Here is a 25775-nt window from a genome sequence, read left to right as displayed (position 1 = left end):
TTTAGACTATCGCTGAAGTGCTTTGTAACTTGCATTTTTTTTATAAGCATTTTGTGGGTGGTTTTATAAGTTGTATTTTTTTGCTTCAAATTAGATAAAATATTAGTGGGCTTTCGCTATTGGGCCGAAAAAATAGAAGAATAAGGTTGGGCTATTGGCCCGTCTGGTATAGGGTTGGACCGAATAGGACCGACCGGACTGAATTGGACCAGTCCTTATGCCTATTTGGTCCGGTCCAGGGTGAGAAAACCCTGGACTGAATTTGTCCGGTCCGGTCCACAAAATCTCATCGAGACTGACTGGACTGGACCGAATTCACCCCTATTATTTATCATTAATCTTGTTAATGTCGAAAAATCACACAACAGGCTAGAAGGGGAGAAAAAGTCATTCACAGCCCGTTGTGACAATTCGGACCTTAAACAATATGGTTTGGATCTCCCGATGACGGTGGTGTGGCTGTACAATGTTTGTGCATGAATCCAAGACAGTGAATGGAAAATATATGCAGGAAAAATAAAATAGATTGAGACACGATTTACGTGGTTCGGCATAATACTTACGTCTATGGGTGTTTAGGGAGGAGAAATCCACTATAACATGAGTATTTTACAGTCTCCAATGGTCTCTCATTTCTCACTGTATAATAGAAGTTAGAGATCTATTTGCTGGAGGAAATATTCTCACTAGAGCTCTCGTCGTGAGGTTAAAGAAGTTGAAGAAGTCGAAGTCCCCTTTCTCGTCTGGTTTTGTTTTTTTTAAGATTTACCTAGACCATATCGGCTTGTACCTCATGGTTTTGTTGTTGTTTTTTTTTTTTTTTACTATTTTGATAAATTGGGATCCATGATCTCCATATTGGAGATGTGGGTCTTGTGCCATCAGTGGCCGTTGGCTATCTCATGGTTTTGTTGAATACAAGACAAAATGAGCCAAACAAAACTATGCACTTTGTTGTTCTATTATTATTAACATTCTAACTTTTTGTCTTCTTTCTTCAAGATATAGCTCTTTACGGAGGTTCCCACTATTCTACATGCTTTTTTATGGGGGGTATTAGTTATTGTTTTGCATTCATTGGCCGGCCTTTGGAGCCACTTTTCTATGTGTTTCATGGAATCTTACTTAATATCCCGAGATGTGCATCTCCAACTACATTGTAAGAATCTTAGTTTTCTTCACTCAAAAAACAAGTAAAAGCCATTTTAAGACTTTAAGTAAACTTGAATCCACGAGAATGATCCTGACTCAATACAATACTAACGATTTTAACAAAGCATATCATTGGGCTTAGCCGTATGAAGGGAACAAGGCTAATGCGGCGCCACGTGCCATTATGCACTTGAAACAAAGAAAAAAGGTCAAAATAACCCTATATAAGATTAAGCAGAGTTACCCTTCCCTTCATCAATAGTTACCTATAGCTATGGCTCAAGAAATTGAAGAACAACATGTTGAACCACTCTCCTCTATTGGTCAGCCTTTATGTGTGAAAAATTTCATATGGTCTGAGGAAGAATGGCCAACAATAACTTACGAAAACTTTGCAGATGGAGATGGCATTCCCACCATAAGCTTTCGAGAGATTAAGAGCCAAAATTACGAGACTTTGTGCAAAGCCATGGTAGATGCTTGCACCAACTGGGGATTCTTCAGATTAGTAGACCATGGCGTTTCTTTAGAAACCATTGAGAAAGTGAAATTGCGTTGGAATGAGCTTTTCGATCTTCCCATGGAGCAGAAGCTGAAGGGTGCTAGATCGGCCTGCTTGCCATTGGGCTACTGTGCTACCAATCCTGATTACGGAAAAGATTTACCTTGGGCAGAGATATTGCAACTACTTCAATCACCTCAACAGGTTGTTGCATTTGCATCAAAGGTTTTTGGTGATGAACATCAGCCATTTAGGTAACTTTCTTCTTATTGTGAAAAAGAAAATGGAATAACCTGCTATGATCAATGCATCAGAGAAAATTCGGTTTGTGTTAAATTATCCACATGGACAAGCATATGATTTGCATAGCACACATCATTATAATCTCAATCTTGTGAGATAGTCTCAGAGTATGAATAAGTGGTACTCGGATTCTATCATAGGAAGACATGTCAACTTGGGTCTTATTTGGATTCAGAGTTGATCTCAACTCATCTCATCTAATCATTACAACTTTCTCAAATTCTCATACAAAATATAATAAACAATTCAACTTTTTCAAATCTCAAAACAATAATAATATTAAAAAAATAATATTCCAATAATATTTTATTTAACTTTCAATTTTCATATCAACTCACTATCCCAACCTAACCTAAAAGTATTGCTAATACAAACAATTTTAATTACATGTCAATTTTTGATTAGATTGAAGTACCACATCATCTATACTCATGGAGTGACCATTCTTCTTTTCTTGTTTAGTATTTTGAGCGCACCTTTTATTTTTGCTGATATTTGTTCTTTACATTTCAGTGATGCGATGATTGAGTACATGCAGGAATTGGACAAACTAGGAATGACAATTTTTGAGATGCTAGCTCATGGACTAGGCCTCACGGATAACTTCTTCACACAGAACTTTGAAGAAAAAGATTCTACCATGATCAGGGTTCATAGATATCCACCTTGTCCCCTCCCTGAAAAGTGTCTAGGACTTGGGAGCCATTCAGACCCCCATACACTAACAATTTTGTTACAAGATGATGTGGGTGGTCTCCAAATCTTGAAGAGTGACAGTCAATGGATTGGAGTTCGTCCTATCCCGAATTCGTTTGTCATCAACGTTGGTGATACGCTGGAAGTAATCTCTCTCTCTCTCTCTCTCTCTCTCTCTCTCTCTCTCTCTAAGTACATTTAGGTTATATTTGATTCCCTTCAGCATTACCCACAGTCACCATATATGTTCTTTGCAGGCATGGACAAATGGGAGGCTAAAGAGTGTTGTACACAGGGCAGTGGTAAACAAGGAGAAGCAAAGGCTATCATCGGCATATTTTCTTTGCCCAACAAGTTCTGCCATCATTGCGTGCCCTCCTCAGCTCATGAACTCAGACACCAACCCCAGAAAGTATAGTCCTTTCACATGGGGAGATTTCAGGAAGCAACTTCTAGTTCAAAAGAGGGTCCTAGGCAAAACGGCCCTCAAGAGATATCTAATATAAAAGTGCAAAGCCTACGTAGAATGCTTGGCAGGCCAATTTCTTACGTAGTTTTTTTAATCATCTATCCTTGGATTCAAGTGGCATACTTTCCCTTTTAATAAAATGGAGCTCTTCACTTCAGTTCATCAGTCACAGGCTACTTGTGTAACCTACTTTTATGAGTGAGGGAGAAAAGTTTTCTTCAAATACATACCACTACAACATATTTGAGATTTTGTGTCAGTTTAGAATTTGTGACAACCATCAAGCTGTCACCAAATATATTATTTAGGCTTTGTTTGGAAGCTAAACTTATCTAAACTCATCATTACAACTTTTACAAATCCCAACACAAAATATAATAAACAATTCAACTTTTTCAAATCTCAAAATAATAATAATAATAAATAATAATATTCTAACAATATTTTATCATCTCAACTCAACTCAACTCAAATCAACATCCAAACGCACCCTTAGTGTCAGTTTCGTTTAACCCGCCCAAAAGTTGGGATATCATGAACGTTAATGATACGTCGTCATTTTAGAGTTCAATAAGTAAATCAGTAAACATGCTTACGTAGAGTATATGTTAAAATGTATATTTATACGTGTGAATAGTGTTGGAACTTATTCGAATGTTAATAGATTTACGTTCGAATGTAATGCTTTAAAATTATATTTATATTGATTGGCTGAATTATGTTCGGACGTAATGAGCAAAATGCGAACATACCTGATCTATTGTGTGCAAGTAATTTCTTCTAGTGCGCACGATATGCACTACTGTGCAAACGTATGCTCTTGATTTGAAATTTGCCAATTCAAATATCCAAACATATTGTACGTAAGACCAAAACAACGAACATACTATTGAAAGCAAATTAAAAATGACAAACTTATAGAGGAACAAAATACATAAACATGAAATATATTAATTGATACCGTTCGTTACATTAAAGAGAAAAACATAAAATTGACATGACAACATATATACAAAACCCAACTTGAATGAAAGCGCAACTTAGTAGTCGTTGCTTAAATTATAAGCATGAAATTCATCTGCCAATGTGTTGGTCAATTGAGGATATCTTGTCAATCTAATGATGCCCGGACAAACCCAACTTGTGCATTGAACTGTTAGTCAATGTGTGCAGTAGTCTTCGACAACATCGAATCGACCCAAGCTGGGCATGCATCTCCAAACTTTTATTTGTTAAGATATTTATTTTAATTAGGAAACGAATCATGTACTTTTCATTGTATTTTGATGTAAGTGATGAACTGATGACAATGTATAATACTATTTGGGAATAAAGAACTATGAATAAAGAACTATGAATGGTGTGAGATATCTCCTCGTGAGAGCCAGTCCTTGTTGTGACAACCTGAGATCCCGCTTGGGATCGGATGGACTCTGAAGCATCGGGATATGGAACACAAGGTTACCTACTCCTATTTATGACAGATAAAGATGCAATGCACCTAGCATGCATCTAAAAAAAGTATGCAATATTCGTAGCGGATAATTTTGTTTTTGAGCAATACTATGTACTAGATAAGATATATCCCAAAAATCAAAATATATTTCATAATCTGAAAATAACAAATGTTCAAGTTACAGTGTATGTCCAAAAGATCTGTAACTTTAAGAGTACAAGAGACAACGCCCCTAACTTCAAGTTTAGTTTTACGTTCAGTTGATGTTCGGTTTTATGTTCAGTTCCAAGTTCAGTTCATGTTTAGTTCATGTCAGTTTCAATTCATGATAAGTTCAATTCAGTCAAGTTAGGTCACGTCCATGGTTAGTCACATATTTTCAGTCAAGCCATGTTATGTTTAATTAACCAGTTCATTTATTGAACAAGATTCCAAGTTCATATTCAATTTCAAGTTAACTTTCAGATCACATTTATTTCACATTCATGTTTAGTTCAGGTCATGCTATTTGCCAAGTCATGTCACATTTATTTATGTTCACGTCAACATTTATGTCTTTCTACTGTCATGCATGCATTTGTATACTACTAGTTTAAATTATCAAATCTCACTTGGTAGTCCCAACTATGCAACGCCTGTCCTTGTGGTGGGACTTTTAGAAAATAGTTTTTGAAAAGAGACGGGAATTATTGACCCTTTTAAAACTTTTTCCTTTCATTCCCAGGATATAAAAGATTCTAAATTTAAAACTAAGATCTACTTTATAAATATAAAAGAGAGTTTTGCAGCAGAAATCATTATGTTAATTAAAAAGGCTTTCTACAAAATTACCCTTTGATACATTACATAAAAGCCTAGGTTTCAGTCACTCTTCCCTTGAGCCAGGTTTGCCTTGACGCTTTGTCCTCATGTTGTCCCTGAGAGGGGGAGGGACATACATAAAAAATTAAAGTGAGTCGAATACTCAGTAAGTATTACTTCATACAGTTAAAATATACTAACATAGATTTTCATTCATGCATTCATCATACATACTTTATGTAAGCATACATTTCATTTAAAACATTACAAGGTGCTGTTTTTCTTTAAAAGGGTTTTCATTTCTTAAAACTTTTCCCACACCTTGTACTTTCATTCATAAAGAAACTAAAGCATACATGCATTCATTCATTCATTCCTTTCAATTTCCTTTGACCGGTACACACTATTACGTCCCGTGTGTTGGGGTTAGAGGTCTTTTGGACCTGATTCAGCCTGTGGTTGTGGGTCGGGAATCCCTCAGTCAGGGGGTAGCACTGGGTGCATTGCCATTACTACTTACCCGGCATTGCAATCTGCCCAATCCTTTGGTACCCATTCATTCAGTCATGACCGTTACGTATTTTCATACATTAAAACATTCATTTCCTTTCATTCATTCAGTCCTTTCGTTTTTATTCCTTTCATTCACCAGTCCATTCATTTCATAAACATCATTTAAAAGCATAAGCTTAAACCTCAACATTTAAAATATCCTTTAAAAGCATAAGCATAAGCATCATCGTAAACATCAGTTCATGGCATCTTTAAAACATCATTTCATGGCATCATTTAAAACTCAGTTCATAGCGTCATTTAAAAATACTTTCATCACATCATTTAAAACATCATTCAAAGCATCAAACATAAGCCTCAACATTTCATTTCATGGAAAATACATACAATACATACTACATATAACATACATTCATATACATACAATTATTACTTTGGGTGCACAAATAAGGGCTGTCAAGGAAGGCCATGCATATATATATACATTTAAATATTCATACATAGCATACTTTCATAAAATATCATTTCATTTCATAAACCATCATATAGAGAAACATTTGCTTTTCATTTCATATTGTTGGGAAAACTTTATAAAAGTATGAACATAATACTTACCTGAACTCCATGCCAGTTAGGCCTGTGCAGAAAATTCTATGACCTGATCTGTTCGTGCAAACCGACCCAACCCGATAAAAAAAGAAAAAGAAAAAAAGGGTTGAAAAACTTGCGGGTTGAACCCGCTGAAATCGCTGAAACCGCATATTGACGTTTTAAAAAGGAATTACGAATTAATAAGTTCACAGGTGAATTCAAAATGATTTTCTGTGGTAAACAAACCCTAGAGGAAGCCTGACAGAGAAAGGGAGTGAGAAAGAAGGAGACCTTTCCACCATTGACGAGTCCGAAGCGAGGGCGAGTAGGAAGTGGCGGTGGAGCCCTGGACTGAAGAAGATGAGGAGGTGGCTGGAGTGGTCTAGTGGAAGAAGAGGGTCTAGTCTGTTGGGCGGCTGCAACCATTTTCGCTTGACCCAAACTTTTCTTTTGGATTCAGATCTACTCCTCATCTTCTTCAATATTTTTCTCACCTTTTCTCCACTAGCAATGAAGAAGATCATAGTGCACCATTTCCTATGTAAAGCATTGATTTTTAGTACTATTTTCCTTTTTCCTTCCATTATTTCTTTCCTTTGTTTTCTTTACATCTTTCGCTGCATGTGCATTATTATCGAGCTTTTGAACTGGATTTTTGATGTGAAACCAAAGGCATATGGAATGGGAGTGTAACAGCCTGCTAGAAATTCACTGGTGGAATTTCTATTGACTTTAGGAATCTCATGAAAACCCCATAAGTTTTTACGAATTGACCAATCGTACAGTTTCATAGTTAGTGTTATCACTCACTATGGTGCTAGAAATATGAATTTAATTATTTGAGGTAGTTAGAAGTGTCAGAATGTGTTTTGGTCTATGCCATTAGACTCAGTTGATTATTTAGGATTTTATAACGCAATAGCCCATTTTCATAATTCCGGACAAAACACTTGTTCGAAATTGTGAAATTATTTTTAGAGCACTTCGGGGTTGAATTTCTGTAAACGATTTTCACTATATGTTAATATGAATATTTAGGATTTTTCAGTACTAAGTTTATTATGCAATTTTTTGGAGTGAATAGTAATCTCGATAAGCGCAAGCAATGTAGTGTTTTCAAAATCACAATATGAGATATCCAAATTAGGTTAGAGAAGTTTTATTTGGACAGTTGACAAGATCTTAGTCACACATAGTGAATAGTATTAGACACTTGGTACCATTAGGAACCATTAGATTGATTTGTGAAGGAAATCAAGGTGTGAGATCATGCCACATAAGCAAAACTTTGTTTCATCTGATCAACCAAATTGTGACAGACCAAAGAGGGTTTCAATCCTAGTGAAACCCTAAATGGATGGAATCCAATTGAAAGCCCAAAAGCTTGGTTGAAACCGGAACCCTAAACAGTTTCCCAAACCCTAAAGTTGGCCTCCAAACCCTTTTTAATCCGATTTCTAGCATTGTGTTTAATCACTTGATTAAATCACTTCCACATGCTATTAATTAATCAAACCCTTGTTATTACATCATTATCCAACCTTTTAAACCTTGAAAATTTGATTGGGCCAAGAAAATTTGAATTTGGGCTTGATAGCACCTCAAGCCCTAACCAAAACCCCTTTAAACCCCAAATGGAAGCCCACTTGGTTGAGGCCCACCAAGGCCCACGAATTTGGCCACCTTGGCAAAGCTTCTTGAAGAAGTTTCCTCCCCCACATGGCAGACCATCCACTACCGTTGGCTACACCCAATATTGCCTTGATGTGAAGGAGAGATCCACCCCATCAACCTCCATATCTCACAGTTGCTGCAGGCAATCCTTGCTCTTCACTATTCTTCATTATTTTTCACTTTATGTCATATAGCCACCTCCAATCAAGGGTTATTCAAGCCCATAACTTCTCCCTCCAGAAGTCTAAAGTTGTGCAAGATACATTTCACTCATTTTCATCACTTCTTCACCCTGTTCTTAGAGAAAAACTCAAAAGAGCTTTCTCGGACAGATTCCTGGATCTTTTTGTGTGAAGATTTTAGACCTTTTGTAAGTATTTTCTCACAATGCCTCATCACAAAAGTTTTTTGTCTTTGAGTGTAGTTTTCATGGATATTTTATTAGTCTCATTCCATACTCATTTGATTGGCTAAAAGTATTTTTAACCACGGAAAGGTCATTCTGGGCGTGAAACTGGAGAGTATGTTTTGTTTTGAAATTTTTGACCAAGCTAAAGAACATATCTTGGTCCGAAAGTTTTATGGAGTGTTGTTAGCATGTGTTTATGAATTTTCATTGAGGTGTTGTTGCATGAATAAAACGTTTGATGATAGATTTTCTTAGATTTAGAAAGTTGAAAACTGGAAGTGGAAAAACAGTTTTTGTTTTTTGAAAGTTGGAATATTTCGTGGTCTAATCTTATTCCAAAGGCTTTAATATTTTTATGTGATGATCCTAAGCTTCTTATATACATGTTAGAATGTTATTTTGATTTAGTATTATTTTTAAAGATATGATTTTTCTATGCAAGAGGATTTCGGTTTGGCCTAAAATTTGATGTTGTTGGGTTAGATCCATGTTTTATTGAGTTTTAGCCATGTGATTTTAAAATTGATGGTTGGATCTTCTTTAGAACACATTTTTTAAACCATGTGATGTGGTAGTTTGAAGATAACATGTCTTTAAGTCATGGATCAAGAAATTGATCAAAGTTAGTTGAGAGAAAAGTTTCTGTTTTTGGACTAAGTGTAAAACCAAAAACGCCAAGTATTGTTTCTAAAAAAAATCAAATCTTACTTCTAAAATGGTAATTTTCCTACATGTAGAGGGTAAAATGGTAATTTTCCTACATGTAGAGGGTAAAATGATAATTTTACTATAAGTTGTCTCTTTTCACATTTTTAATTGTTAATAATTAAATTTCTAACTTTTAGAACACCCTTAAACAGTTCATCGTGTTTCGCACTTTATTCTCGTAGAACGCGACGTTCAAGGTAAGTTATTAACTTAGTATCAGTTTACTGTGTATATGTGATGGGTAAGGGAACTACAATTTATGTTCGTATCTTGTTATATATGCCATTTCATGCAATGCCATCACATGTTTATCTATTACACGAATTATTCTATCACGAAAATCTTATCTGTTACATAATATATTCTGTCTCACGTTACTATCTATTGCAAGTATGTTACATTACGTATGTCATCTATTACATGTATGTCATGTCACATAATATTCACTGTCACATGTTACGTCATGTTATGAAATATTGTTTGTTACATGTATATCATGTTATGAAATGTTGTCTGTTACATTTATGTCTCAAAGTATATCATGTTTGTCGTCTTGCATTCATGTCACGTTACACTACGTCAGGACTTCTGTCTTTTATGTCACGTCACATTACGAAATATCATGTATTCCAGTTAAGTTATTCATGTCAATCACAATCCTAAACGCTAGGATAGGGTAATATCCTAGTGGAACTCTTTTGTTCATGCTGGAATGTCTAAATAGGTGTGAAATTCATCGGGTTGACGAAATACAGTCAACAGGTTGCAAATGTGGCCTAACTAGCTGGTCACTAGAGCGCGCTAGACATTAACGCCGATGGAGTCACACTTTATGTTATGTGCCACAGCAAGTGTGGCACAAACAATTCATGGGGCCACAACAACTGTGGAGCATATATTACGTGATACACAGCGATTGTGACAAGTAGAATACGTGGGGCCACAACAACTGTGGAGCATGTACTAACGCACTCACAACTGGTATAGACACCTGTGTTGTGATGTGGTAATCGGTAGGGACACACGGCTCAAGGGGACCCGTGTAGCACCCGTATGGTCATTTTTATTAATTAAGTCTATTGAATAAGATTCTAAGTTTATGTATTTCACGTTCAAGTCATGTTTTACGTTATGTTATGTTAGGTTATGTTCATGTTCATGTTATGTCATGTTCATGTTCATGTTCACGTTCACGTTATGTTTCAAGTTCATGTTATGTTCAAGTTCATGTCCAAATTATGTATGTTCACGTTCATGCTATGTTTCAAGTCCATGTTATGTTTCAAGTTCATGTTCATGCTATTTTATTTTTAGAAGAGCCGGTAGCCACCCACATAGCGGCCCCATCCCAAATTTATTAATAAGCCCTCACTTATGACGAAGGAATACCGTGGTTACATTCAAGGACAAAACCAACCAACAAAATGATAAGCAAAATAAACTAGTAAGAAGTGCAAATAACTCCGCTTTATTATTAGAGACAAAACCAATAGGAGAGGCGAAAGCTTGCACAAGCCGACCTTGATCATTGCGAATAACTCCACCAATACCACTAGCACCTAGATTCCCAAGACTACTACCATCTGTATTCAATTTAAACCACCCTGAAGGCGGTTTATGCCACTTTACTAATTTGCATCGCCTTTCCTTTAAAGGAACCGGTTGAATCTGTAAAGTCTCAAGGATCATGACATCATAACGGGACAAAATATGAGGATTTCCAACTGCCTGGCAAAGAGTACCAATCCAAATACAAATAGATTTAATGACCGCATCTTGAGCTTCCAATTTACCCTCCATTCGAGCTAGACATCGCCGTCTCCAAATTCTCCAAGTAATAATGACAGGGAGCAAACCAATAATAATACCCACATGAGAATTTGACTGAGCACGTCAGAACCAAGAGGAGACATGCATCTTCCAATTACTACCAACCGGAAGTCCAAAGAGGTTATCGAAAAAGGACCATATCTGTTTAGGAAAATCGCCCTCAATGAGAACATGGTTAATGTCTTCATAATGACCTGCACTACATTAATCACATTTGGAAACAATAGGGATGCCAACACGACGCAATCTGTCATCTACACTCAAAGCCCTATGCCAAACCTTCCAGAAGTGAATAGACATTTTTAGAGGAAGCTTTTCATGCCAAATCCAAGAATGCCAATCCAACCTTGAACCTCTGACTCGAATACAATGCCAAGCAGATTTAGTAGAAAACATACCTGTCTTAGAGGGAGTCCAAACAAGAACATCCTTCCCTGAGTTTAACCTAGATAGAGAGGCAAGAATATCATCCACATTCTCTAAACTGACCAAATTCTCTAGGAGATTCACATCCCAACTGTTTCACAATCGACACTCTTTAATTTTTAGCAAAGGATGACCCAGAATCAGCCTATCATTGCACAAAGGACCATTGTCCCTCCATTTATCATACCAGAAATAAATATCACCATCTTCAACTCTCCATTTAGAATTATTCAAAATCAAAGGAATACAACGAGCAACCATTCTCCAAAATCTCGAGCCTTTATTAACATCAATAAGGACCCAAGGTTTCGAACCCACATATTTAGCCTTAAAAAAATTTGCCCAGAGAGAGTTACCTTGCAAAAGATTCCAAGCTAATCTCATATGCAGAGATGTCTGATTGTCCCTGAGATGCCTCAACCCGAGCCCTCCTTTAGTCACAGGTCTGCAAATATGTTTCCACGCCACCCATTTCTTTTTATCTTTCCCATTTGATTCACCCTAAAAGAAAGAGCTCATGTAACGCCCGTCCTTGTGGTGGGACTTTTTCTAAAATATTTTTATAAAAAGGACGACGGGAATTACCGTCCTGTTTAAAACTTTTCACTTGCATCCCCAGGGTGCGAGACTTCACGTTTATAAATAAAATGTGCTTTGATAATAAAAGAGGGTTACAACGGAAAACATAAATCTTATAATAAAAAGACCTCTCGTACGTTTAAAACTCGTGCCTAGACTTCCTTGCTCTTCCCCATGGGCCGTGTCTGTCCCGATCATGCAGTTCCTGTGGGGGGGAGGGACATGCATAAAAACTAAAATGAGTCGAAAACTCGTAAGCATTACATCATACAATTAAAATATCACAACATAGGTTTTCATTCATGCATTCATCACTCATACATACTATTACATGCGTGCATACGTGTCTTGTGTGTGTTCATTTGAAAACGTCACTGGACGGGGCTTTTCTTTCAAAAGGCTTTCTTTTATTTAAAACGTGTCCCCCGTCAGTGCCTTCATTTCTTCAAAAGCCGCGCCTTCATTTCTTAAAGGGTCCATGCTCTTGTGCATACATGTGCATTCGTGCGTTCGTGCATGCGTGCATACATCCATTCTTTCTTATTGCTTTCATAGGCCAGTACACACTGTTAAGCCCCGTGTGTTTGGGGTTAGCGGTCTTCCTTTGGACCCGGATTCTGCCCTTGGCCACTAGTTGGGAAACCCTTTTCATAGGGGGCAGCACTGGGTGCACTTCCAGCACTACTTACTCGACATTGCAATCTACCCATTCATCGGTACCCTTTCATTCATGTCATGTGGCCGTTATGTGTCTTCATACATTCATGCTTTCATTTATTTCTTTCTTGCTTTTCATCCATTCGTTCATGTCAGCTCGAAAGAGTTGAAGCTTTCGTTCAGTTCGTTCTTTCATTTAACAATCCTTTCTTTTTATGAGAAAATATTTCTTTTCGTGAGAAAATATCGTTTGGGGCGTAAGCCCGAAAATGGTCTTTTCGTCTTTTAGTTCATTTTAGTTCTATCCTCTCTTTAACAGTTCGTTCATGGAAAACTTCGTTTAAGAACATACATGGGCTTAAACGTCAACTTTCGTGGCATCCATAAGCGTCACCTTGAACGTCGTCAATCGTGGCATCCACGAGCGTTACCTCGTGGCGCACATGAGAGCGTCGGTTCGTAGGATTCACAAAAACATCAGTTGTCATGCCTTTCATGCATCTTTATCAGTTTATAAATTTTCTTAGAAAATACATACAATAGATACAACGTATAGTCATCCATTCACATGCGTACAATTAATACTTTTGATGCGTAAAAAAGGGTTGCCAAGGAGGGGCCGTACATACTTATACCTTTGAACACTTAGCATTTTCTTTCTTAAAGCGTCTTTCATTTCTTTTCGTGAGTATCTTAAGGGAAAAACGTTTCTTGTATCTTTGAAGACTCTAGAAGAGTATGAACGTAACACTTACCTGGACTCCATGCTACTTGCATGTCATTCAGTCCATTCATGTGCTTGTCAGATGGCAACCTACATGCATACACATAACCTTAGTATCATTCTCTATCTAATGCATAAGTAACTTAAACTATAAATAGAACTATGCTATACTTAGAACACTCTCCTTCTATCCCGTGCTCTTATGTGCCCTTCACTATGTTAAACCCTTCGGGGACCACTTACGGTCACCACAACTTCCAACTCAAAGTCTTGTCTCGAGTGCTCATCCACTAAAGTGAACCCATTATTCACCTTAGGATTAAGACACTAAGACACTCGTCTTACTCTTCTTACGACCACATTCGACACATGATTCCAACCGATGGAATCACACATCTCAATCCTAACGATGCGTCCGTCACTACCTTCATGCATCTTAGTCCACACTAAATCCTCATTCCCATCCATACAAGACACATGGCTCTAAGCTAACTCTAAGGCTTAAGCACCGTGCAACTATGCTCATGATAGATTACCCATTACATATGGTGAATCCGTCCGCCATGTGTCTCTCACCATATTACACAGGTACCTTACCCCTTTATCACCTAAGATCAACATATATAACACGTTGATCACCTGCTCGTAGGGATAAGGGCCATACTCTGATACCAATCTTCTCTTAACCCGACTAGCATGACTCTTCACGCTACCCGTCCCTTTTGACAGTTCATCCCAACACTTAACACAACAAGACTCCATTCATAACTACGTTTCATGTCATGTTATATAGCCCGGGATTGCTCCAGAGCTACACTGTGACTTTGTCGCATTACCCAACACTGCTCTGTCAACTCCTGACTCATCACGAGTACGATTCCTCACGTATTCCCGTCACATCATGACATCTCATCACGTTCCCTTTTCGCCATTCCTATATTTTAACACTTCACCCATCATAAGCATGACTTCCAATAACCACGTCACTTCGTGACGTTGCCCAGTCATGCTTTCGCTGCGTACTCTTACACTTGTTCCACTACTTCGCCCTTACTCTTGGCCATAAGTCCATCACAGCGACACCTCAGACTACAGGCTACGCCATAACTAATCCGGGACACTGTTCCACAGTTTCCGACACTATCCATCACGTTCCACGCCCATCAGTCACATGACTATCCTTATCTCTACGACACGCCACACAGAGTGTCGCTGCTACGTAGAGTACACTCCACGTATACTCCCTTCATACATACCACAACACCACTATGACATACCTGCCCTATGGTACATTACTCCATCACATAGGGTACGTTCCACTCGTACTCCCTTTACATACGCTCTATCACCACTATGGCATAAACGCCATATGGTGCATCACCCATCATATGGAGTACATTCCACATGTACTCCATCCATACACACCACATCACCACTATGGTATACCCGCCATATGGTACATCACTATATCACATGGAGTACACTCCTCGTATACTCCCTTTATACACACTATGACACATCACCACTATGACATCCCTGCCATATGATGCATCACTATATCACATGGAGTACATTCCACATGTACTCCCCACATATACAACACGCCACATCACCACTATGGCATATTCGCCATATGGTGCGTCATTATATCACATGGAGTACACTTCTTGTGTACTTCATCCACATGCATTACGCCACATCACCATTATGGCATATCCGCCATATGGTGCGTCACTCCATTACATAGAGTACATTCTACATGTACTCCTTTTTACATGCACTACACCACTGAGTACACTCCATTTGTACTCATCCCGTTCCACAATACGCTAGGAGGGTATATTTTACATATACTCTCCTTATCTCACATTACGCCACACATAAAGTACACCCAACATGTACTATTTCCATTCCACATGCCACATCACCATTACGGCATATCCGCCACATGGTGCATTACTCCACCACATAGAGTACACTCCAAGTGTACTCCTCACATATACTATACCCCACACAGAGTACACCCATCGTGTACTCCCTTCATACACACTACGTCATATCACCATTATGGCATACCCGCTATATGGTGCATCTCACCATCACATGGAGTACATTCTATTTGTACTCCTTACATATACAACACGCCACATGCACACAGAGTACACTCAGTGTGCACTGTATCCATTCCACATACACCACGCCATCATTACTGCACATGTTCCCCAATCACACTACATGGCACAGTCCACAATACTTCCCATCTACACCCAACACATCACAATACACTACATGGCACAATGCACCTCCATACAATACAGATAAGCCCAACACTTCACTACACACAATGCCCAACACTTCATCACACAACACCACATCACGATATCACAACTCCATTAATACTAACAGCACAGTCCACAACCTAGTCAACTAATCAATATCTAACATAATTACGAGGGATAGAGGGTTATACCATCGACGAGATAACCTGTGTGTTGCTCGTTGACCGTTATAGCCGATGGTGTCGGAAGGGTCGTACGTGGTGGCTAACTCACGTATGGTGACTGTTTAGGTGTTTGGATAGCTATGTGTGGTCTTGGAAAGGCTCGTGATAGCCTTGTGATGATGGTAAAGAGCATAACACGGCGGATCTAGCCATGTATAGTGGCGGTCAATCACACGCAGTGACTGCCCATCACGTGCAGTGGTTACCCACCATATAAAGTGATAGTTTGGACCTAGGGCTTGGCTAAGGGAGGTGCGGTGAATCTCGTGGTGACGTCGAGGTGGCGCCACAGTGGCGGATCTGGCCATACTGTGGAGGAGAAGCCGTGGAAGAGTGAGAGAGAGAGTGTGCCCTCATGGGTGGAAGATCGGGGCCAAGGGAGGTTGGGTTGGCTTGGTGGCGGCCTGAGGAGGCTGGACATGGCAGTCATCAGCTGTGGGTGGCAGTGCATGGTGGTGCACGGCGTGCAACCCCTGCGTGAGAGGGGGGAGAAGCCGTGAGGTGGAGGAGGGGGTTTCTAGCCATGGGTCATGTGGAGGAGCTCGGGGAGGAGCCATGGTGTCGCTAGGTGGCCGTGGGTGCTGCGCACGGCTGCGCTAGGGGCCGCGCACGGTGAAGCCATGCGTGGGTCTCCTTGTGTGTTCGTGTGTGCGACGGAGGGAAAGTGGTTGCATGGGAGAGGCCAAGCTCACTGGGGAGTGGTGGCCGGTGGTAGAGGAAGCTGCCGAGGGAGTGGTGGCATTGGAGGGCGGCGCACGGCGGTGCTACGCACACTAAGCCCATACGGGATGTGCAGTTCTGAAATGGAGAAAGGGGGAGCGTGGGAGAGAAAGGCTGGTATGGTTGAGCTCGTTGGAGGGAGAGCAAGCCATTGGCGCCGGGCTGAGGCCTTAAGCTGTTCGGGCGTGGGTGGATCTGCGTACCGCGTACGCTTGAGAGAGGGAGGAGAGAGGGAGAGTTACGGGGAAATGAGAGGGAAAGAGAGGGGGTCTGGGTATTTAACCCAGTCCCTTCGTCTGGGGATCCACATAACGATCTAACGAAAAGAGGTTAAAATACTGATTTGAAAATGCGTAAATGTTAACTTAATTAAAAGCACTTAGAGGAATTAAGGTAAATATTATTTCAAACTAACTTTAGTTTTTAAAATAATATTCTTCATCATTAATGAAATGATGAAGTCTCACTTAACATATTAAAGAGAATAAAACCATTTAATTAATAAAAGTTCTCAACATAATTTAAATCCCATAATATCTTAAATAATTGAAATCATTTTAATAATAATATTAAAATGATTTCCGGCAATTATAATATTTTGGAGCTCTTCAATAATATTATGATTGTCGTATTTAAGATCAAATCTTAATTCAATAATGATGGAAATACTCCTTATATATATTTCCAGCATATTTAAAACATTGGGCGTGCCCTAGAAGTTACACGATATCTTTCGAGACACGTCATCATGGTTCGGCACGTATAACGTGGCTCGCAGTCGCTAGTTAGAAAGGCAGATGATCACATAATCTCTGCTTTCGGGATTTGCTTACGTCATCAAGACGAAACATACGTCAGAAAGGAAAAGCGTACGTAAGAAGAAGGAGTTGGGTATTACAGCTCATCATCTGATGAATCTTATTGATGTCTGCTTAAGGGACCTGTAAAATAGCAAAAAGGTGAAGGGCCATACTAGAAATGACATGATGTAGTAAAACCAGTTTCCCTCCAGTAGTTAACAAGTGCATTTTCCAACCACTTAGTTTTTGTCTCACTTTATTCATCATGCCTTCAAAGTCTAAAATTTTTAGACGTCCCAGAATAATGGGAACTCCAAGGTATCAAACAGGGAAATGCCCTTCCATAAAACCTGTGCTACGAAGAAGACGACGCTTGCGAGAAGAGAAGATTTTATTCAAACAAAAGAGGGCGGACTTTTGTTTATTAATGGCCTGACCCAACCATCTTTCATATTGGTCTAAAATACTTTGGAGCACCCGAACCGATCTTTGACTTCCATTAGAGAAAATAACCACATCATTGGCATACATTAAATGAGAAATGATAGGCGTACCTTGGGCCTGATGAAAATGTCCAAATCTATTCTTAGCCACACTCCGGTGGATCAACCTGGAAAGGATCTCTTGCTGAATAATAAACAAATAGGGGGATAGAGGATCACCTTGTCGAAGGCCACGTCCTCCCGGGAAAAAACCTTTCATTGTCCCATTCATCATAACCGAATACCAAGGGCTAGATATATAGAAAAAAAATCAGCTCACAAAATTGGGGCGAGAACCCAAAACTCTGCATGACCCTTATCAGGAAATTCCAATCCACACGATCATATGCTTTGGCCATGTCTACTTTCAACATGATGTTACCGCCGTGGTTACTTTTGTTGATAGAGTGAACCATTTCTTGCGTTAGACTAATGTTCATGGCAAGTAAGAACAAATAGCATTAGGAAAAACCGAAAGGAAGGATACATCAAGCAAAACATGATCCAACTGTGCCCAAGAGCAAGCAAGTCCATGCTGACCATTACACCAAGAGAAGACACTTCCCTTTGAAGCCATTTCAATCAAACCCCCCCTGTTGAATCCAGTTATTAAAATCCTCCATAGCTCCAAGTGGTCGTGGCCTACCCCCACGTCGCTCTGAGTCATTTCGAATTATGTTGAAATCCTCAACAAAAATGCACCGATCTAATCCCACAGACTGAGCACTAAGTTCATCCCACAATATACGCCGATCAGCCCTTGTACAATTAGCATAAATCACGGTTAATAAAAACTTCTCAACACCCTCACCCACTCTGATAGAAATATATTGTTCTCCCATACGATTCAGATTAACCGATATTGAGCCATCCCAAAAAATCTAAAATTTTCCCCCCTCAACCTCATTAGATAAGAAATTATCAAAATGTAGAGACTGTGCCAATCTCCTAGCAACTTCTAGATTTTGAAAAGGCTCCAAAAGGGAAACTATTTTTGGTTTCAAATTACCAATCAACTTTTTTAGTCTATCCTTAGAAGTCTCAACTCCCCTAATGTTCCATACAAAAATAGGTTCAATCATTGAGAAAGTTTGGGAACTCGAGCAATGACCCGAGAAGAGCTTCTCCTTTTAACAAAACCTTTTTTCTTGCACTTTATTTTACCTTCATTGGCCTCACATTCAGTCATATAGTCTTTTCCTGCGGAAATACTTAAGGATGTAATTCTATCTCTAGCTCGGAGACAATATCCTCCAAACCCAAGCTATCCTCAGCACGTTTTGCTATCTGTACCTCGGCAACATCCTCCTGATTTTCACTGTGTTTCATCATGACAGTAGAATTAGACTCTTTTTTGGAGCCCATTTGCCCTGGTTCACATTCTTTTTCATCATTCGTACGAGATATCACTACATATTCCGTAACACATATTGCGTCATCATTTTCCTTCTCAACCTCATTTTCTAGCATTACCTATTCCATGAGCAATGGATCAGGCACAACTATACCTGTAACCATCAGTATTGCACTTGGCACCACGTCAATAGGATCCCCAATCACAATTGCACCAGAAGTCTCCCCCTCAGGCTCACCACCACTCTGTTCCCTAATCACTGTCTCACCAAACTTCTGGTCCCCAGAGTCAGGCAGTGGATCAGTTACCACATACGAAACTGTGACCTGAACCTCAGTAGATTCCCCATTCGCGCCCATGTCATTCAACTCTTTCCTTCCTACTCGAGACTTCCCCAACTTCTCACCTTTCTTAGCACGTCATGTGAGTTTGTTATGTCCCTGCATCCAGCACTTACAATTGTAGGCAGGGAGAGTCTCATAGACTACTTCTTGTTTCCTACTCAATGGCAGGCCCGGAGCACCATTCCAAAAATGAGATAATGGATCTTTTGCCGCATCAACCTCCACACACAACCTTGCACCATTTGTTCTTGTGGCACAACGAGTCGGATTATCCTGCCGAACGAAAGTACCAATAGGAACCATGAGAATACTCAAGAACGCTTCATTGTAAAAGTTTGGAGGAAGACTCGGGAGGGAAACCCATACCGGAAAATGAGAGGGCTCGTCATCCTCTATAAATGAGGTGTCCAATGGAAAACTCTATAGTAACTCCCATTGATCTCACAAACGTCCCTCGATAGAGCTTTCATGAAATCTATACGTTGGCCATACGTACAAACACGTTCCTCGGCCTACGCATGGAAGAGACAACCGAGGTGGATGAGAGACCCCAACGATTATGTATGAATGCTCGGATTGCATCCAAAGAAGGGCGTTGCTTCATAAACTTAAGGACCACCGAGAAGCGGAAAGGCTTTGTAGACTTGATGATCTCTTCCCATGAGAATTGAAAATAAACTTCACCATCTAGAACCTTCGGAAGACAAGATGGCAGCACCATCTCTGGGATGGGCTGAGGGACAGCAGCCACTAGATCGGCAAAGGAAGTATGATCGGTGGCTCCATCTATGGCTGCCATGCAGCCAGCCTTGGGAGGCTATGCAGGAAGCAACATAAACCCTAATCCTCACGTAGAGAGAAAAAGGGCAAAAACGTAATACGGTTTGGTATAGTTCACGTTCATGCTAGGTTGCTAGTCCATGTTATATTTTAAGTTCACGTACATGCCATGTCATGTCAAGCTAAGTTTTAGTTTCTGTTCAAGTTATGTCATTTATGCTATGCTACATGTCAAGTTATGCTATGCTTACTTATGACTTTGATTATGCATTCATGCATGTACTGCCATGCATGCATCATTAACCTGTGTTGAAATTTCCTGTTAACTTGTTGAGATTTGTAATCAAATCTCATCGTGGTAGTTGTAACTACCATTCCCCGAGAATGGTAGATGATGTGTCAAGATCAGAGCAAGGAGCAAATATTGGCAGACTGGAGGAGGTTGACTAGACGCCGTAGACGCAACACGGAGCTTGCAACCTCTATAGATAGGTCTTTGGATAGTATTCTGACATCGTCAGTCGAGTTACGTGAGTTACTCAACGAACTATCCCAATATTGTATTTTGGCAATGTAATTATGGAGCCAGGTCTCCGTTGTTTTGAGATTACAGTCTTTGAGACCTGTGCTATAATCGTGGATGTTTATTTTGTTAAATATGCATGTATTATGTTTTAACTATTTGAGATATTATAAGTTTGGTGCATAGTATTACTAAAAAAAAAAGAAAAATTATCTGCTGCGAATATTGCATAATGTTATATGCATGTTAGGAACATTACATCTTATATGTCATGAACGGGGATAGGTAATCTTGTGTTGCATGTCTCGACGCTTCGGATGTCCATCCGATCCCAAGCAGAATCTAGGGGCATCACAGGCTGGTATCAGAGCAATACGTCTCTGGGTTTAAATCCACATGTCCTTAGGAAATGCACCAAATATTAGGCTTAAAATTTTAGTCTTCATTAGGCTTGAATTTTTTGAAGTATGAGAGATAGTACGTGGTTGTAATACGTGTACTTGTGTATTTTTGGATGTGACACATGGCTCACAGTAGGATACCTTGAAACCCCGATGGAGCCACAAATCAGGAGAATCAAAATTCCTCGATGGATGGAGGATTAGCTGAAGTTGTACGTCTGCTGACTAGCGTGCTTAGAAAACAACAATAACAACAAGAGCATGTACCCTGACCTGAAGTTAGGGGTTGTACGTATGAGAAGTTCTTGATCCACTGTTACCCGAATTTTTCTGGTAATGAAGGGCCACTAAGAGCTGAGAAATGAATTATGGATCTCGAAAGGACCTACAAGATCTATGGATGTACTGAGAACCAGAAGGTTCTATATGCTAGATACCTATTCCAAGGAGAAGCTGGAATACGGTGGGATACCCGAAGGCAGCTTCTGATACGGGAACTAGGAACCCTCACTGCTTTGACATGGGAGAGGTTCATGGAAGAGTTCAACAACAGATTCTTTCCAGATTTTGTCGAACAACTGAAGGCGCAGGAGTTTGCAACTTTAACTCAAGGTAGTTTGACCGTAGAAGGTTTGCACCACACTTGATTTCTATTCAAAGGATGCAGGTGCAGAAGTTTCAAGTAGGATTTTAGTCAAGGATCCGTAGCCAAGTAGCTTGCCTAAGAATAGAGAATTACCAAGAGTTGGTAAACGTGGCCATGATAGCAGAGGCTGAGCAGAGAGGTTTGGTGATCCAAATCAATACTGAACGAACAAGAACTTCACTGTAAGCTACTGAAGAAAGTTTAGAAAGGATGAAGATGTTTACTGGATTAGATAAAGGAAAAGACATTGATACTGGGAGCTCAATGCCAATCACATTTCCACCTTGTGGAGAGTGCGGTAAACACCATGGAGGCAAGTGCAAAATCGCGTGGTAACTTGTTTCAAGTGTGGCCAACTGAGTCATATGATCAAAAACTGCCCCAGTGTTGCTTTGAATAATGAAAGAAAGGGGGTTTCTCTCAACAACGACTACAAACCAAAGCCAAGGCGGCAACACATGCCCATGTGAGTGTATGTTGTCACTCAGGGAGACGCAGATACTGATGCCCCAGGAATTGAAGAAGCTGGCACCGTCACTGGTATTTGTTTCTAAGACCTAGGTATTGTTAAGCTTATGTAAAGTTGATTTGATTGCAATTGATTGTATTGTTGCATTATTGTTATTTGGAGAATGTCAAGTCATTGAAGTTTGTAACTTGTACGCTATTGATTCAAGTGAGTCCTTGTCTTTAGTGATTGTGGTATTACACGAGAGTTTAGTTCGGAAGCCAAATTGTTACCCAGGTGGTAAGAGTAACAATTCTCATTAAGAGTATTATTGTTCATATCAGTGTAGATATAGAATACCCTTTCACAGTTGGATGAAGGATATTGAAGGTTGATAAATTAGTATTCCGCATAATTGGAGTTATATTGATGTTGAGAATCCAAAGGAATTTGTGTTCGGGAGAGTAAAGTGTTTAGGAGAGGCTTTGGCCGTAGTAGGATTCGCTGATGATGGTAGTTTTATCCAGTTGCCATTAAGTGTTTTTGGCAAAGCATTGTGTCTGTGGAAAACGTAGATCACCTTTATATTGGAGACTTTTATATGGGTAGTAAATCTTGGTCTGGAGGACTTACGTGAACAGTAGGAACATATCCTTTTGTTTAGAGTCAGAATAAGAGGCAGCTCATGATGGATAGAAGAGCTATGCCAATCATAAGAGAGAAAGTCTTGAGTTGAGGTTATTAGTTGATCTTTTATCGAGGTACCACCTAGGAGGAGGAACGATTCGTTATGATTATGAAGGAGTAAGCTAGTCCTAGACAGATAGAATTCCTTGAGGATATAGAGAAAGTGAATTTAGTTGTGTTTGGATTAAATTCTTCCAAATTGAACTGCGTGAATACTTGAAGTTTGAGATTTAAAGAGTATGATAGTACGACTTGACCTTTTTTGAGGAAGGATTTCAATACAAATTAATATGATTTGAGAGAGAGAAAGTTAAGAATGGTAGATTTATATACTTTGTGGATAATTCTTTGAATAGTAAAGAGAGTAGTGATTTCATTTAAGCAAGGATTCAGTATCCTAGAAGGTCAGCCTAGAAATCATTAAGTTTAGGCAATAACCATTGGACCCTTATGAGAGAGTTGTATTATTGGACCCTTTTGATTTATCCTACATGTGCTTCCCGCCATTATCATTTACAAAATTCTCCTCAATAGTAATGACCAAGTTAACCCTTTGTTGATCACTATCCATACTAAGATTAGTATTATCTTCACTAGGTAACACTCCCAAATTATCTCCTGGAATTTTGCTACACAGCTGTTGGCCTGAGATATGCTCTATCTTACTACTTTCCTGTAATGGAAACTTGGGGATCATCATCACAATTTCGAAAATTAACCGTGATTTGACCCCAAAATCCTCCTCACAGCTTTTATCTACATTAACTGCCATATTCTGATGCACATGAGAATCGTTGGTGACCTAGATGTTCTCAGGAGTTGTCGGAATGCTGCCATCTTTTTGCTGAATCTGTCTATCATGCACAGGACCCCCATAATCACCAAAGTTACTTGCATGTAGCCATGGTCCATATGGAAATGCAGAAACAGATAATTGCTCCATCGCTGCCATCCCTTGATTGCAATCCTTATGACTATTGCCAAGAGTACCACACATAACAAAAACTTGGGAGAAATCCATAAGAGAAACGAACCCAAATAGGATGGGATGATCCCACACAAATCTTTTTTCCACGCAACAATGGCTTCATCACATCCAAGCTAACTCTAATACTCATAAAATCTCCACATGCTAATTCATCTTTCTCTAGATCCACCTCCACCACCCTTCCTAACTCCTGACCAATGATATTTCCCATTTTCCAATTCCTAGCCATAATTAGAAGATCATGAATACGAATCCAAAAAAGTGCCTATGAGACCGACACTTGATGAACTTGTTGGAGCCCTTTTACATCACTCATCAGCACCAAATGTTTATCAAACACCCAAAGACCCTCTCGTTTCACACGTTCTTTATCCCGAGGATCATCAAACTCAACAATAAACAAATTTGTACTTACATCCTTGATTGAGATCGGCTTATCAAAATGCTATAGCTTCCTCATTGTACTCTTAAACGCTTCCTTGTTGAAGTGTTTAACAGTGTGATGTTTAAATAACAAACATATTTCACCTCTTTCTAGTGTACCATCTAAAGATGCTTCATCCACCACCAAGACATCCGCTTCCTTTTCTGTTAATGACATACGTTCATACAACTTCTCAAGATTACCATCCATAGCATTCACACCCGAAGGAATAATTGGAAAATATGAAAATTAATGGTGACCTACATGCAGTCGGTGGAGGAACCTCTACTCAGGGAAGCCCTTGAGAGGAGTTGCGATCACTACATGGGCCAAAACTTATATAGGCTATTTCCCTTGATTTTTGCTGCAATTCTTTCAAATTTCAAAACTCATGATTAAACCAAAAATTTTTCTTCTAATATACTCATAACATATTCCTAAGAATAATCATGTTCTGAATCACGAATAAAAATCATCAAAATCACTTAAAACAATACTTGAAATTTTCAGTTTATTTCTAAGTTCAAAAACAGATTTTTGTTTCTAAACTAGTTTTGATCAATTGATAAACCTTTTGATCCATGACTTATAAAGATGTGATCTTCAAACCAAAGCATCACATGGTTTAAAAAGGTGGCCTAAAACATATCTAAGCTTTAAACTTAAGATTACATGGATTTAACTAAGGACATCAATTCTTTGACCTATCCGAATATCTCCTCGCATAAAAATTCATATCTTTGAATATGACATCAAATATCTTCAAAATAATATTATAAAATATATTTATATATATTATATATAAGAGGCTTAGGATCCTCCAATAAAATTATCAAAGTCATTGGAATAGGTTTAAATCACAAAAGATCCAAACTTTCTTAAAACAAAATTTATTTTTTCTCTTCCAGTTTCTACGTTTCTAGATCTAAGAAAATATTTTATTAAAACCTTTAATCATGCAAAAAATCCTCAACCAATAATCATATAGACATGTTCAAAGTATTCCATAAAAATTTCAAATCAAGATCTATCCATTAGCTTGGTAGAAAATGTCAAAACATAACACACTCTAATTTATTGCCCAGAATGACCTTTATGGGGTTTAAATAACATTTGACTGATCAAACTATCTTTAAATGGAACAAATAAGGCATACATGTAAACCAGGCTCACATATAAACAACT

The 25775-nt window shown here is 39.0% G+C and overlaps 1 protein-coding gene across 1 annotated transcript; it reads left to right on the top strand.

Moving 5' to 3' along the window:
• The first annotated feature begins 1426 nt into the window (after positions 1-1426).
• LOC108989914 (gibberellin 20 oxidase 1-like) lies at positions 1427-3159 on the top strand. Its single transcript, XM_018963680.1, has 3 exons — positions 1427-1908; positions 2471-2798; positions 2911-3159. Exons 1-3 carry the CDS (start codon positions 1427-1429, stop codon positions 3157-3159), a joined length of 1059 nt encoding a protein of 352 aa, XP_018819225.1.
• The last annotated feature ends 22616 nt before the right edge of the window (positions 3160-25775 follow it).

This window comes from Juglans regia, chromosome 2 (assembly GCF_001411555.2).
Source record: "Juglans regia cultivar Chandler chromosome 2, Walnut 2.0, whole genome shotgun sequence".
In the NCBI taxonomy this organism is placed as follows: domain Eukaryota; kingdom Viridiplantae; phylum Streptophyta; class Magnoliopsida; order Fagales; family Juglandaceae; genus Juglans; species Juglans regia.
The sequence above is the reverse complement of the archived record's forward strand: the minus strand, read 5'-3'. Positions and strand labels throughout refer to the sequence as shown.

Bases quoted from the DNA above. Each gene is read 5' to 3' on its own strand.
- LOC108989914 (XM_018963680.1), top strand. From the start codon at position 1,427: ATGGCTCAAGAAATTGAAGAACAACATGTTGAACCACTCTCCTCTATT. The intron at 1,909-2,470 runs GTAACTTTCTTC...TTTACATTTCAG, and splicing joins GATGAACATCAGCCATTTAG to TGATGCGATGATTGAGTACA. The intron at 2,799-2,910 runs GTAATCTCTCTC...TGTTCTTTGCAG, and splicing joins ACGTTGGTGATACGCTGGAA to GCATGGACAAATGGGAGGCT.